General features: G+C 42.2%; 1 protein-coding gene across 2 annotated transcripts in view; it reads left to right on the top strand.

Moving 5' to 3' along the window:
* ercc8 (excision repair cross-complementation group 8) overlaps positions 1-15,902 on the top strand; it is a 104,988-nt gene extending 89,086 nt beyond the window's left edge. For both annotated transcript variants that reach the window (XM_085971480.1, XM_085971489.1), the window contains one exon: positions 14,532-15,902. In XM_085971480.1, the coding sequence (XP_085827606.1) occupies positions 14,532-14,600 (69 nt within the window). In that variant the 3' untranslated portion in view covers positions 14,601-15,902. The remainder of the gene's footprint in view (positions 1-14,531) is intronic.
* The last annotated feature ends 596 nt before the right edge of the window (positions 15,903-16,498 follow it).

Consider the following 16,498-nt stretch of genomic DNA (forward strand, 5'->3'; position numbering starts at 1 on the left):
AAAGATAGGCAAAAAGGAAAGGGAGGTGGGGTAGCATTACTGGTTAATGAAGGGATTAACACAATTGTAATGAAGGATATTAGCTCTGATGATGTGGAATCTGTATGGGTAGAATTGAGAAATACTAAGGGGAGAAAAACATTAGTGGGAGTGGTATATAGAGCTCCAAACAGTAAGGCGGAGGTTGGGGATGGCATTAAAAGGGAAATTAAAGAAGCGTGCAATAAGGGCACAGCAGTCATCATGGGTGACTTTAATCTACATATAAATTGGGCTAACCAAATTGGTAACAATACTGTGGAGGAGGAATTCCTGGAGTGTATACGGGATGGTTTCCCGGACCAATATGTCGAGGAACCAACCAGAGATCTGGCCATCTTAGACTGGGTATTATGTAACGAGAGAGGATTAATTAGCAATCTTGTTGTACGAGGCCCCTTGGGTCGGAGCGATCATAATATGATCGAATTCTTCATTAAGATGGAGAATGAAGCAGTTGACTCAGAAACAAGGGTCCTCAATTTAAATAAAGGAAACTACGATGGTCTGAGGAGCGAGTTGGGTAGGATTGATTGGGGAATTGTTAAGTCTGTGTGTTATAGTGAGAATTACTACACAGACCACAAGAGTAAACTTTAACAGGTCTTTACTAGTTGAAGGTCAGGGCGGAACTGCCCAATAAATCATTACACAGCACTTATATACTGGTGTGGTCACCACCGGTATTACAGTATACCGCAGCCAAGATAAAGTAGTGCAACCCTTAAAATAGTACTCTTAAAGGTGGAACGGTTACATACACTACAATCCTCCCTTTTTAGCTTAACAGTATATATATTCCCCATTAAACATAACATCATAACATATATACACAACTTCATGTAAAAACAGTTCACAGATTCAGTCTCTGCGGAGGCGCCTCCTGCGCTTCCTGACTCGGTCCGGATAACGCCTCGGTGGTGTAGTAGGTTCTCGTTGCTGGGGTGACTCATCTAATAGTCCTTCACTGTACTTAACAGCTTGAACTTTCGTAACTTCAGAACCAGCATTGCTGACTTCTAAAGGCTCGAGTACCTTGGGAAGTTTTTCTACTTCCAGACTGATTTGGCTCAGTTCGGAGGGACCACGTGCGTGACCTGGTAGGGGTGATAATGGTTCAGATGAGTCATCATCTTCTGCTTCTTCTCTATTGTCCTCTATTTCCTCCATCACTTCAGCCTTTGCCTCTGCCACCAATCCCCTGAGTGGCTTATTACTGCTGACACTGCTCACAAAAGGGTGCTCTTTCTTCTTAGCTTTCAACTGATCGATGAATTTAACATATTCCCTTTCTTGCTCAGCTTTGATTCGTTTGGCCTTATCGCGCAGACGGTTTGTGTGTTCCTGTTCCATTTTCTCAATCAGCTGCTTCTGCTGTCTTTCCAGATTCTCCCACTCTGTGTCAAAGAACTTTTTCTTTGCATTCATCTCTTGCTCAAAACGGCGAATCATTTGTTCTAATTGCTGTTGTAGTTTGAGATTGAGTTGAGTTCGAGCCCGGTGTTCCTCAGAAATGTGCGTGTCTGTAGACTGGACAGACTCAGAATTCTCTGTCAAACTATGTTGTTGTTGTTCAGTGGGATTCTGTTCTGATACTTTGTTCTCTTCTGAAGCATTTATGCACTCCTTCGTTTTTCCATCATTAGTCTGTAAGTCCATTTTAGACTTGTCTTTTGCACATGGGCTGGTCTTACCATCATCAATTCCAGAGTCTGAGCTGATTGTCTTCACCAAGTTCTCACTCTCTGCTTTGTCACTGTCACTGCTGCATATGCCCTCCTCCAATATTCTGGACAATCGTTCAGGTTTGACATCTTTTCTTTTTCCGGAATCTACCGTCATTGCTTTTAGGGAGCGCCAGTCTATATTTATTTTCCTGATCCACTCCCGTCCCAGAAGTGGTGGACCTCCCTCAGGTAGTACATATATGTCCATTCCTTGGTGTTCTTTGCCCTTGTGTACCACCTTGACTTTTATCTTTCCGATGGGGTATACTCTTTGCCCCGTGTATGTCTGCAATACAATCTCCGTATCCCGTAGGGGAATATGTGTGAATAATCTTTTGTAATCTTGCTTATTCATGACCGTCAACGCCGATCCGGTGTCCAAATCCATCTTCACGTGGACTCCTGCTATCTGCAGTGTGACCCAGATAGTTTGTCGGTCAGCTTCCTTACTCACATTGTGAATTCTCAGACTACCCAGTTCCTTGCTGTTGGAGTCTGAATCCGAATTCTGTTCATCCGAACTCTTCTCAGCCACCTTATGTACCTTTCTGCACTTTTCCTGCGGTGACTTTTTGTTGCTGGTCTTCTTTCCTGACCGGCATACTTCAGCTATGTGACCAAGCTTGCCACATTTTCTACATTCCTGGTTTTTAAACCAGCATTGGTTCTGATCGTGTGTTGTCTTTCCACAACGATAACATTTCGTTGTACCCAAAGCCATTTGATCTACGCTGAGTACCGCTGCCTTCAGCTGCATTTCCGCAGTGCCTCTCGCTGCGGCTTCGTGCGATGCTGCAATAGTGACAGCCTTATCAAGTGTAAGATCATTCTCTTCAAGCAACCGCTTTTGTGTTCCTTCTTTCGACAATCCACACACGAATTTGTCTCTCCGTGCCTCTGTCAGTCTTTCCCCAAACTGACAGTATTTCGCTAGCTTACGCAGTTCAATTAAGTACTCCGCGTTGCTTTCCTCTTTCAGTTGCGTTCTCGCATAAAATTTGAATCGTTCCGCTAACATCAGCGGTGTGGGGTTCAAATGATTCTTCAGGACAGCAACAATATTAGCGAAAGTCTGATCCGCTGGTTTAGCTGGTGATAGAAGATGCTTCAATAGCCCGTATGTCTTCGCACCCATTGAGTTTAGTAAGGTTAGTGCTTTATCTTCATTTGATATTTTATTTGCCTTACAATATATCTCTATGCGTTCTACATACGTGGCCCAATCTTCAACATCGGGATCGAAATCGTTGATGTTACCACGCTTAGGCATCCTCGCAATCTTCTTGAGAAACAAAAAGAAATTTTTCTTTAACTTTTTTTTTAATGGCGGTTTCCCGCGCTTGTCTTCTTCCCCGCCTACGAGAATGGCGGCTTCCCGCGTTTGCCTTTCTCCCCCGCTGGCTGTAATGGCGATTGCCGTATTGCTGCGTTCGCCCTCCCCAGCGGTTTTCAGTCGTGCCTCCCAGCCCCTCTTGCAGTCCGGTCCTTTCCCCCCGGCTGCGGCTGAGTTCTCCGCGTTTTTTTTTTTAAATTTTCTCCCGCGCCTTACGATCATCCCGGTCGCTGCGCCTCGCGGCCTCGGTAGCTGCCCGGCCTTTTTCACCGGTCGCGGTCGAGCTCTCTCTCGACGCTGTTGAGTCTCCCAGCCCGCTTGCAGCCCGGTCTCTCACACCGGCTGCGTTTGCATTCACCGCGGCTTCCGTGCCTTACGCTGCCCCAGTCTCAGCACCTCTGGCCCCGACTTCTGTCCGGCTCTTTTCACCGGCCGTGGTCGAGTTCTCCGCCCTTAATCCTCCGTTTTTTATTTTCTCCCCTACTCACCGTCAACGTGGCCGACTTGCTGCTCGTCGCTGATCGGCTTACCCACCACCGTGATAGAAGGGATGATCACTGCCTGTTGCTGATGGAAGGCTTCGTGTCAGAATTCTTCCTTTGCTCTGCAGACCCGAGTCTTTTCTCAGCAGAATGATGAGGGCGGATGCCTCTTCTCGACGCCCGTTAAACTGCCTTGGATGTATCTCTGCCGCAGGGTAAGATCGTACTCGTCGCCACTGTTAAGTCTGTGTGTTATAGTGAGAATTACTACACAGACCACAAGAGTAAACTTTAACAGGTCTTTACTAGTTGAAGGTCAGGGCGGAACTGCCCAATAAATCATTACACAGCACATATATACTGGTGTGGTCACCACCGGTATTACAGTATACCGCAGCCAAGATAAAGTAGTGCAACCCTTAAAATAGTACTCTTAAAGGTGGAACGGTTACATACACTACAGGAATGGCACTCAAAGGGGTGACGGTGGATAGGCAATGGCAAACATTCAAAGACCGAATGGATGAACTACAGAAGTTGTTCATCCCAGTTTGGCACAAAAATAAAACAAAAAAGGTGACTCAACCGTGGGTAACAAGGGAAATTAGGGATAGCAGAAGATCCAAGGAGAGCACATACAAATTGGCCAGAAAAAGCAATATTCCTGAGGATCGGGAGCAGTTCAGGATTCAGCAAAGGAGGACAAAGGGATTAATTAAGAGGGGGAAAATAAGAGTATGAGAGTAAGCTTGCAGGGAACATAAAAACTGACTGTAAAAGCTTCTATAGATATGTGAAGAGAAAAAGATTGGTGAAGTCAAGCGTAGGTCCCTTGCAGTCAGAATCGGGGGAATTTATAATGGGGAACAAAGAAATGGCAGACCAATTAAATACGTATTTTGGTTCTGTCTTCACAAAGGAGGACACAAATAACCTCCCAGAAATACCGGGGAACATAGGGTCTGATGAAAGGGTGGAACTGAAAGAAATCAGTATTTGTAGGGAAATGGTGTTAGGAAAATTGATGGGACTGAAGGCCGATAAATCCCCAGGGCCTGATAATCTACATCCTAGGGTACTTAAGGAAGTGGCCCTAGAAATAGTAGATGCATTGCTGGTCATCTTCCAGAACTCGATAGACTCTGGAACAGTACCCATGGATTGGAGGGTAGCTAATGTTACCCCACTATTCAAAAAAGGTGGCAGAGAAAAAGCGGGGAATTACATCAGTAGTGGGGAAAATGCTAGAGTCCATTATAAGAGATGTAATAGCAGAGCACTTGGAAAGCAGTGACAGGATCGGACAAAGTCAACATGGATTTACAAAAGGTAAATCATGCTTGACTAATTACTGGAATTTTTTGAGGAGGTAACTGGTAAAATAGATAAGGGAGAACCAGTGGATGTGGTGTATTTGGACTTTCAGAAGGCTTTCGATAAGGTCCCGCATAAGAGATTAGCGTGCAAAATTAAGGCACATGGGATTGGGGGCAAGGTATTGACTTGGATAGAGAACTGGTTGGCGGACAGAAAGCAAAGAGTTGGAATAAACGGGTCATTTTCCGAGTGGCAGGCAGTGACTAGTGGGGTACCGCAAGGATCGGTCCTAGGACCCCAGCTGTTCACAATATGTATTAATGATCTGGACGAGGGAATTGAATGTAATATCTCCAAATTTGCAGACGACACAAAGCTGGGTGGGTGGGTATGCTGCGAGGAGGATGTCATGAAACTCCAGTACGATTTGGACAGGTTAGGTGATTGGGCAGAAACATGGCAAATGCAGTATAATGTGGATAAATGTGAGGTTATCCACTTTGGTGGCAAAAACAGGAAGGCACATTATTATTTGAATGGCAATAGATTGGGAGAAGGGGAAGTGCAAAGAGACCTGGGTGTTATTGTGCACCAGTCGCTGAAGGTAAGCATGCAGGTGCAGCAGGCGGTTAAGAAGGCAAATGGTATGTTGGCCTTCGTAGCAAGAGGGTTCGAGTACAGGAACAAGGATGTCTTGCTACAGTTGTACAGGGCCTTGGTGAGACCGCACCTTGAGTATTGTGTGCAGTTTTGGTCGCCTTCTCTGTGGAAGGACGTTCTTGCCATGGAAGGAGTGCAGCGAAGATTCACCAGGCTGATACCTGGGATGGCAGGAATGACGTATGAGGAGAGATTGTGTCGATTGGGCTTATACTCACTGGAGTTTAGAAGATTGAGAGGGGATCTCATCGAAACCTATAAAATGCTGTCAGGCCTGGACAGACTAGATGCTGGAAGGATGTTCCCGATGGTCGGGGAGTCCAGAACCAGGGGTCATAGACTAAGGATAAGGGGTAGGACATTTAGGACTGAAATGAGGAGGAATTTCTTCACCCAGAGAGTGGTGAACCTGTGGAATTCTCTGCCACAGAGGGCGGTGGAGGCCAGTTCATTAAATATATTCAAGAAAGAGTTGGATATATTTCTTAAGGCTAAAGGGACCAAGGGATATGGGGAGAAGGCAGGGACAGGGTACTGAATTTCAATGATCAGCCATGATCTCATTGAATGGCGGAGCAGGCTCGAAGGGCCGAATGGCCTGCTCCTGCTCCTATCTTCTATGTTTCTATGATAGCCTCTGGGTCATAAGGTCACGGGTTCAAGCCCTGCTCCAGGCTGATACTTTAATGCAGTATGGAGGGAGGCCCTTCTTTTGGATGAGACATTAAACCAAGATTCTGTTCTGCCCCCTCATGTGACATAAAAGATCCCATGGCATTATTTGAAGAAGACCAGTGAGTTCTCCTGATGCCCAGGCCAACATTTATCCCTCAACCAAAACAGTGCTGCTTCTGAGACGTTGCCGTACCCAGATTGGCTGTTGAGTTTACTTAAATTGCCTAAAAAGTGACTACATTTCAATTATACTGAATTGGCTGTGAAGTGCTTTAAGATGTCCTGAGGATGTGAAAGACAATATATAATTGCAAGTTTGTTCTTTTAGTTTAAGCAGTAACTAAATTACAGTTAATTCACACTTAAAATTAAAACATGCATACTGACCAACTCCACTTCCATTTTTTTTAGTAATTCTTGGGATATTGGCGTCACTGGCAAGGCCGGCATTTATTGCCCGTCCCTAGTTGTTTTGAGAACATTGTAGTTATGGAATTGTTTATTAAATAAGTGGAAGAAAATAGTATTTAAAATATGGTCAAAATATACCAGAAAGGTCCTTGTAAAACACTGTGTTATGAGATTTCCAGACCTTGACGCGCAAGATTTTCGTGTTGCCTTTCGTGCATTCTTGTTTTGAGACATTCACTGCAGCAATGTAACCTGTAAAAATGTTTTGCTTATGGGACAGCATTCCAATAAGGGAGGAGTATATCTCTGAGTCATGTCAGTTCTTTGATTGTCAAGCATGATGTATGTATTTTATATTGTGACTTCACAGCAATATGTATTTGCAATTCGGATAAGGTACACGTTGTGAAACAAATCTTAGTTTATTTTGGGCTCATTTGGATATTTACATATTTTCCTTGCTGTCAGTCTCAAACTAATCCTTCAGCTGTTTTAAAAAATATTAAAACTTGTATTGTGTGCTGTATGTGCGGGTTAGGTTGATTGGCTATGATAAATTGACCCTTAGTGTTAGGGGGATTAAATACGTGGGGTTACGGGGATAGGGTGGGATATGTGTTGGTGTAGGGGTTACGGGGATCGGGTGGGATATGTGTCGGTGCAGGCTCGATGGGCCGAAATGGCCTCTATCTGCACTGTGGGGTTTCTGTGATTTCTGTGATTTATTGCAGTGAGATTCATATCCAGTGCCTCCTTTTTACCAACCAGTTTGATAAAATATTTATTTACTTACTTTTTATTTATTTGGATTTTATTGCTGATGCAAATTGTCAGTAGCTAGACCCCCAAAAAATCTATCTGGTGAGGCACAGTTATGATTCTGTTTACGTAGGTAAAATTATATTTATATTTTTTTTCAATATTTGTTATCCCACCCCATGTTCTTTCTCTCCCTGTTGTGATGCACCCTTCTCTGACTAAGATTTCTGCTGTTGATTCTCGTGAACCAGCTGACAGACTCATCCTCTAATTTTGTTTCTTTCTAATTGAGGAAATCCTTGGCCTCTGGCATTAGCTGAGATCAGTGACTTGTCATGTGGGGAATTTGTGGGAATAAACACACATCATATTGCTTTATGGGCAAAACATTGTGGTCTCTTAGTTTTATAAATATTGAAACATTGAGCTCCTGGATTTGCATGTCATAGTGTGGAACTGAGCCACACAAACCAGGAGAGTCTCAGGTTTGATTCCTGATTTGTGTAGGATTAGCTGATCTTAGTTAGCATTGAGGGTCTGCAATTGGTTTCAGAATCGCCCAGGCTAAAGAGAGGGAAAACTCAGCCAGGGTTCCCATATCTGATCACTATCTACTGGAAAACAGATGTGTACAGATATCTGGTAAGAAGAGGATTAGGTTTGATTGTATTGCCCCTCTTGTACTCATCATCATGGCTCTCACGTGTCAGGTACTGCAGGAACTGTATTGCAATGTGAGTCAGTGCCTTCAGGAGAGAACGTTGGAGAGGGGAGGAGGATTAAATATATGGATGCAAACAAAATGATCATTATCAACCAAAATAATTATTACTGCGAAATTAACCCAGGTTAGTTTCAGTACCAAGCTCCAGGTATCCATTTGTTGTTTTTTTTTTCAGGTGTACCCTAAATAAGAAAATAACTTCTCATCTCATTGAACCAGAAACATGGCCATATTTTTAAAAACAAACTCACTTTTATTATTTCCTTCTATATTCTTCCCATCCAAAGTTAGTCTCTACATCTGACTGATGGTCAACTAGTCAGGCCCATAAGTATTTCTGTGAATTGGTTGACCACCAAGAGTTAGTGTTGTGGGTAGACACTCGTGAAATATGATCTGTTTTTTGTGTTCATTTTTATGCTACATTCGAATCAATGTTTTCACAAACTTATTTTTCCCACATGTCTGTTTTCATAGACCTCCCTAGACAAGGAATGAAGCTCCCTGTAGGAAAATGTGTAAATATTGGTGAAGACTGGGTTCCACACCTTGGTTTCTCCAGCTGAGAATAGAAAGCAAATATCTTAACAATTACATCACACTTGCCATGCTTTTTATGGTCAAGTATAAAAGAGGATCCATATATAATTTTTAAATTGAACATATTTCTAAGTAAAGCCGTTTGAGCTAAATCGCGTTGGATATTTACGTTTTTGTTGTGCTGGTACTCTGCATTCTTCAGTATTTTCATATATTTACTTTTTAACAATTGAATCTGTGTACACTACACATCTGATTCAAATTACAGGTGAACTTCAATAATAGCAGGTGACCAGATATTTACAACTTGCATGTCCTGGCCTCCTGACTAAAACTTAAATGCTATTTTAAGATTTTTATTTTACAAAATATGAATTTTTCAGAATGTAGTATACAATAAATATATGCAGTGTATTATAGGCACAGCTGAGCAAGAGATAGGATGAGATGAGGTGTACAAAAAGTATAAATATATAATTCAATCATATTATAGTAAGGCAGCACTGAGCCCCAGCTGATAGTTTTGGTGGATAGAATATGTTGTTGATTAAGTCGAGGTTACATGTTGCTTACAATATTCACGGGACAATCCTTAGAGAAATCTTGGTTAAGATCGAGCAAGTTCCTAATTTACTGTGACTGGCTATTTTCCACAGTATTTGAATTCAGGTAGTGTGTGATAATAGCCCATCAAGATGCATATTGGAGCAGGTTGATCAGTTGGTCTTTACCAGGATCTGGGAGGGATTCCACAGACCCACCTTGTAGGCAATAGAGTAGTTCAGGGAAATCTCAATTATGGGCCCGTATTTTCCGATTGCAGGCCTCCCGCATGCGGAGGCCTGCAATCTGGAAAAATCTACGCCCTTACCTGAGGGCTCCCGGGACGCACACGCTTCCACTCCTGGGCCTCACCAAACTTGAAGTGCGCAGGGCCCACGTATCCCAGAGGTGCAGGCAGTTCGCAGCGTCCCTGGGATCACGTGGGCCATGGGGAGCCAATCAAAGAAGGGAATCTCCCTTCATACACTTGACAGGAAGACCTGTCAAATATATGAATGGAGATCACCCCAAAAATATAGTAAAATTTAAATAAATTTTTAAAAGAATCACATTTTTAAAATGACTTGAAATTACAATAAATTAAATATTTTAAACAAAAACTTAAATTTTTGAAAAAAATTAAAGTTTTTTATGGGGCTAAAAATAAACTTACCTTTTTTAAAAAGTATTTTTAAATGATAATTCAGTGAAAAAAAATTTTTTTTTTTTTTTTTTTTACTTTTTTCAACTCTTATCCTGGTGAAAGCAGGCCTTATGCCTGCTTTTACCAGGCGTAAGAATTGTAAGGGTTTTCTGCGGACAGAGGTTCGCCAAAAAGCAGAACTATCTGCCCGCAGAGGCCCTTCTCCCAGGCAGCCGGAGGATCTATCAAAAGCATTCTTGACAGATCAGAAATGCCGGTTTTCAGCGCATGCGCTGTGCATGCCTGAAACTGGCATTCCCGATGTCCCTATGGGTGGATACACAGCGCATACTCACCCGTAGGGATTGGAATATCTGGGCCGTGGTAGTAGTTTTCACCATTTGTTTACTGGACTTTGAGTCAAGATGAGAAGATGTGGAGAAGGTCTCCAGCGCCTGCACTGTTGCAGGGGCCAAGACATTCTGGTGTAGGATATGCATGTATCATTTTATTTGACCCTTGTGTAGATAATTGCTTGTGGCCAGCTCAAAAGGAAGTGAAATGGGTGGTTTCTGCAGTTTTCCATGATCTCTGCTTTGGTCTCTTACTCCATTTTAAAGCAATCAGAGATTGGTCATTGTACCAGAAGACAGTATGTTGTCTTGTAATGTCTCTGAACAGGTGGCCCAGCTATATATCCTTCTTGAAGATACGATCAGTGCTGCAGTGATTCACTGGAAGAAATGAAGACTGGGTGGCACATTGGGCAAGGTCTTTCACCTCTATAACCTGGGTTCAATTGACAGAATGGGTTCAAAGCAGCCCAATTCCTTTTGGACATGGGCCCATAAAACTGTCCTAAATTGACAATCTCCTCTGCAGACAAAAGTAAAGGAAGGATGTTTGCAACCCTCTGCTCCTGTCATGGTGCTTCACTGGCAGCGAAGATGGGGATACAGCACAGCCTAACTTTCTGACCGATGCTCACTGCTCACATAGCGCCGTGTTGGGATGGTTTTAGTACGAAATGGATAAGTCACACTGGTGTACCAGGGGATGCTCTTATGAGGATAGTACATAAGAAGTAGGAGCAGGAATAGGCCATTCGGCCCTTTGAGCCTGCTCCTCCATTCGATAAGATCGTGGCTGGTCTTCTACCTCAACTTGGGTGTACAGGGTACAATTTCAAAATTTGCAGATGACACAAAACTTGGAAGTATAGTGAACAGTGAGGAGGATAGTGATAGACTTCAAGAGGACATAGGCTGGTGGAATGGGCGGACATGTGGCAGATGAAATTTAAAGCAGAAAAGTACGAAGTGATACATTTTAGTAGGAAGAACGAGGAGAGGCAATATAAACTGAAGGATACAGTTCTAAAGGAAATTAGATAAGTACCTGAAGGAATAAAAATTGCAATGCTATGGGGAAAGGGCAGGGGAGTAGGACTAGCTGAAGTGCTCTTGCAGAGAGCTGGCACTGGCTCGACATGCCGAATGCCCTCCTTCTGTGCTGTAACCATTCTTTGATTCTATAACTCCACTTACCCGCACTATCCCCATATTCCTTGATTTCCTTAATATCCAAAAATCTATCGATCTATGTCTTGAATATACTCAACAACTGTGCATCTACAGCCCTTTGGAGTAGAGAATTCTAAAGATTTACAACCCTTTGAGTGAAGACATTTCTCCTCATCTCAGTCTTAAATGGCTGGCCGACCCCATATTCTGAGACTGACCCCTAGTTCTAGACTCTCCAGCCAGGGGAAACATCCTCCCAGCATATACCCTGTCAAGCCCTGTAAGAATTTTATATGCTTCAATGAGATCACCTCTCATTCTTCTAAATTCTAGGGAATATAGGCCCAGTCGTCTCAATCTCTCCTCATGGGACAATCCCCCCAGGCTAATAAAGGCTAACATACCATTTGCTTTCCTAATTGCTTGCTGTACCTGCATGTTAGCTTTCAGTGATTTGCCTACAAGGGCACCCAAATCCCTCTGCATACCAACATGCCCCAATCTCTCTCCATTTAAAAAATATTCTGCTTTTCTATTTTTCGTACCTAAGTGGATAACTTCACATTTCTCCACATTCTATTCCATCTGCCATGTTATTGTCCACTCACTTAACCTGTCTATATCCCATTGCAGCCTCCTTGCATCCTCCTCACAACTTACTTTCCCACCTAGCTTTGTATTGTCAGCAAACTTGGTTACATTACACTCTGTCCCCTCACTAAGTCATTCATATAAATTGAAAATAGCTGAGGCCCAAGCACTAATCCTTGTGGTACCCCACTAGTTACAGCCGGCCAACATGCAAATGACCCATTTATTCCTACTCTCTGTTTTCTGTCAGTTAACCAATCCTCAATCCGTGCTAATAGATCACCCCCATCCCATGAGCCCTAATTTTGTGTAATAACCTCGTGTGTGGCACCTTACCGATTGCTTTCTGTAATTCCAAATACACTACATTCACTGGTTCCCCCTGATCTAGCCTGCTCATTACAATCTCAAAAAAATTAGATTTGTCAAACACTATTTCCTTTTCATAAATCCGTGTTGACTCTGCCTAATCATATTATGATGTTCTAATTGCCCTGTTACCACGTCCCTAATAATAGATTCTAGCATTTTCCCTGCTACTGATGGCAGGCTAACTGGTCTATAGTTCCCTGTTTTCTCTCTTCCTCTTTCTTGGATAGCAGGGTTACATTTGCTACCTTCCAATCCATGGGGACCGTTCTAGAAGCTACAGAATTCTGGAAGATCAAAACCAATGGGGGGGATTTTAACTCTGGAGTCGGGTTGGAGGCGGGACTACAACTTTTGGGGTTGTAGTCCCGCCTCCATCAAGATGCGGCCAATCCACGCGATTTGAACTTGATTAACCTTGTTGAGCCCGCTCAGCAGGCCAATTAAGGGCCACCCGGCAACAGGTGACGTCACAGACTGAAATTTCATCTGTCAAGACGTTTTGACAGATGAAATATCAGCGTTTCACAGCTGTTTGAAGCTGTCAAACACTGACAGTCTTCTAACCTGAGTCCTTCTCCACCGACTCAGTTAGAAATCTCTCCTGCACAGAAAGCTGCAGGCTGTCACTTTTGACAGTTCGCAGCCATTCTGCTTTCTGTGCCGGTGAGATGAGGGACTCCCGGAACCTAAAGGAAAGAAGGCTGAAAAGGTAAGAGAAGGTATGTAAAACTTATTTAATCACTTTAGACACACCAAACACACTTCCCTTTGCAGTCATGCACACATCACTCACCTGAACACCGACATCTCGACCCCTCAAGTCCTTCAACCCGACGGCCCGACTCCTCTAACTTGGCGTGGTTTGGAGCCGTCGGGAATCCCACACTTCAACATCAAAAATAGGGATTAGGCTCAAAACTGCCTGTTAACTACCTGTTAACAGGCAGTTAATTGGCACAAATCCCTTCCTGCCTCGGGTAGGCGGGTCCCAGTGCGGGGCGGGTACCCGCCTCCTCTGAAACTGGCATGGAGGCGGGTTTGGGTGCAGGAAGGGGTCGGGAGCCCTGATTTCGGGATTTTAACCCCCCGCACTTCTCCAAGCCCGACTCCACGACTCAGTAAAAATCGAGCCCAATGTATCCACTATCTCTGTAGCCTCCTCTTTTAAAACCCTAGGATGTAGGCCATCAGGTTAGGATTGAGGCACATTCTTGGGACAGAGTGCAAGGAACTTTACTCTGTATATGTGTGCTTAATGCTGGCACTAGGTACCCAAAATAGAAAGTGTTCCATTCCCAGCAATAAAATCCCTCATCTTGATGATAAAATGCACAAAATTAGTTTTAAAAATTGAGTTGAGCCAGATAACGCTGTTGACTATTAGTTGGAAGTGGTGCTCTAGTCCCAGAAAAGAGCCAATCTAGTTCCTTAAAGATGGTTTATATTACATGCAGTTATTGCATCCTTGGGGGGATATTGGTTTTGAGGTGCAATCTCTCCTTAGATTGATCCTACCTCAACTGGCATTTATGCTCGGAGTTTCTCTAAGGTCAAATACAGTAAACTCTTTCGTATCCGGCACCTACGGGACCGGGATGGTGCTGGTTGATGAAAAATTCCGGATAACAGAGAGGTAGGCCATTTTTAACACAAAAAAAATTAAAGCCACTGACTAACACAGCCACCACGGGAAACTCGGACTCAGAAAAACGAAAAATGGATGGAATCGGCAAGATTACTGGTTATCTCTTTTGCTGGTTATTAAAGAATTCCAGATGATTAAGTGCCATTTTAAACAAGAGTTTACTGTATTTTCAGATTTTTGAGGTGATGGAGGAATACCTAGACATGAAGGAATTTCTTCCCCCATCTCTCCCTATACCCTTCTGTTAATTCTACTTAGAGATAGCATCAGTGGGGATGTCTTTTGAGCTTAGCTGCATCACCTAACTAAGAAAGATGGCAATTTTTGTAAAGGAGGAAGGGGAGAATTTTTTATTTGTTTCGCCATCATCTGAGCAAATTTCTTTCTGCAAAAAACAAATTAAAATTTCAGTAATATCAAATCTGAAGTTATATTTAGAAAGGTCTAAACTACTACTTGTATATTTTACTGGGTAAATAATACATTTAAACAATTTGAAGTCATGAAACATGAATTTATGGTGACTAATTTTCCTTTCTTTTTGCAGTCTGAAACTCGAACCTCTCAGAATCTTGTCTTCCAGGATGAATGGAGCAGCAGTGATGATGAAAACTGAATTTTGGTTTACTCTTTTAGAGCAAAAAGCTGTTTCAAATATGTGTACACACCTGTAGAATAGTTCAAAACTGTTCAAATATTGAATACTACTCTAAGGTGATTGCCTTCACCACTCTGCTAAAATTTACAGCTTAGATGAAGCATCTTGGATAGGTAAATGCACTATCTGTTATAGTGCTAAGCCAGATTGATCACATGACTGATCTGAGGTAGCAGACGTCAGCCAGGGGAGCTGTTAGTGCTACAATTAGTCTCTGTTCCTGACCTAGGAAGAGGGGAAAAGAAAATCAGTCTTGGTTCCAACTATTGACCGCTATCCAGTTACCCCTGCTGGAAAATGCCTTTGTTTGGACCATTATCGGCTCAGTCAGATAGCCTGCTGACAGTCACTGCCTAGGTTCATTTACAAAGAATGGCCACTTGAGGTACTGGAGGGCTGCCAGCACTTGTAGAATAGTACAGAAGCAGGAACTGGTTCCATCAGGGTACAAAGGGAGACAGAAATATAAAATTGTTCTTAATTAGCGATGAAGAATTAAAACACAAAAGAAATCTGGTAGAATAGTTAGTAGGTCACACTGATTTATTTCCAATGTTTACTTTTTCCAAGGATGGATAATAATCTTTCATAATTGAACTGAATTCTTAACCCAGGAATAACAAAACTTATTTCCAGGTTGAATGATTTTTGGTATGATTTAATAACTACTTACCAGGTAGTTCCTGTCCCCAGAAACACATGCACACACTTTCATATGCCTGATCTACAATTCAAATAACTGGAATTTATTTTGCTTTGATGCATTCAGATGATGGGTAGGATCACTTGGTATTGATGGATAAACCAGAGTATCAGACTGCAGACGACTGTATTTTGTGATTGTACAGTGGTGTATACCTGACTTTGCTGGTCAGCTTGTTTCCTTCCTTTTTGTTTAGTTTACACTCTGCTGCAGCTGTCTGAAGATTTTTCTAAGTGTGTGTGATGAAGGCTGGTAAATATGTTCTTAAGTTTGTCATTTAAAGAAGAAAGACTGAAAAGTTGAATTACTGTAAATTATTTGACTAGTAGAATATAAAACATGTAAAAAGATTGTTTTATATATTAAGACAAATTGAAGCATTTGTTTTGAACAGAAGACATTTTAATTCAAAAGGTTGGAAGATTGAGTAAAAGGGATTACAATTGGATGCTGGATTTGTGCATTTTAAGTGCATTCTGTTAAATATCATTTAGACTACCGGACATGCTTTTTGGAAGCTTTTTGTTCATTTAATAAACACAAATCAAAAAGCTTAATTTACTTATGAGTTCCTTCTTGTAATATATTTCTTGATGTAAATATAAATCAACAGGAGAATGTAACAGTATACAATGCTAAAACAGAACTGCATACTTTAATGATATAATAGCAGGCATTGAATTCACCTGTAAGTTTCAACAGTGGGTGGAATGCTGCATGGTTTTAAGTTTCAGCAGTTTCCAAAACAGAAATTTGATTAACCATGGCACTATATTGTGTTATTCTGGGACGAGGAAGGGGTTAGGTTTGATCCCTTGTCTGAGCTGATTTAGCTGGGATGGCAATTACAATTTGCCTCAATGTCCCTTGGGAAGGATAGACAAAAAGTGGCCAGGATTCCTACTCCTGATCATTATTCAGTGAACCTGCAAAAAAGTGCCAGGGTTTGACTCCTCTTGTGTAAACTACATATGTTAGTGTACTCCCTCCCTGAGGAGTTTAAATGTTTGCTAACCCTTTCACATACATTAGTGTTTCCACAATCATATTAACCAAAGTCAAATGAATCATTATCTAGTAATATAATTTAAATAGCTTCTTAGACCACAGTATAAAATTATTAAATGGCACTTGAGTATATAGGACTGAAGAA

Source organism: Somniosus microcephalus, chromosome 2 (genome assembly GCF_052327205.1).
Source record: "Somniosus microcephalus isolate GS21.2 chromosome 2, FLI_Smic_1.0, whole genome shotgun sequence".
NCBI lineage: Eukaryota > Metazoa > Chordata > Chondrichthyes > Squaliformes > Somniosidae > Somniosus > Somniosus microcephalus.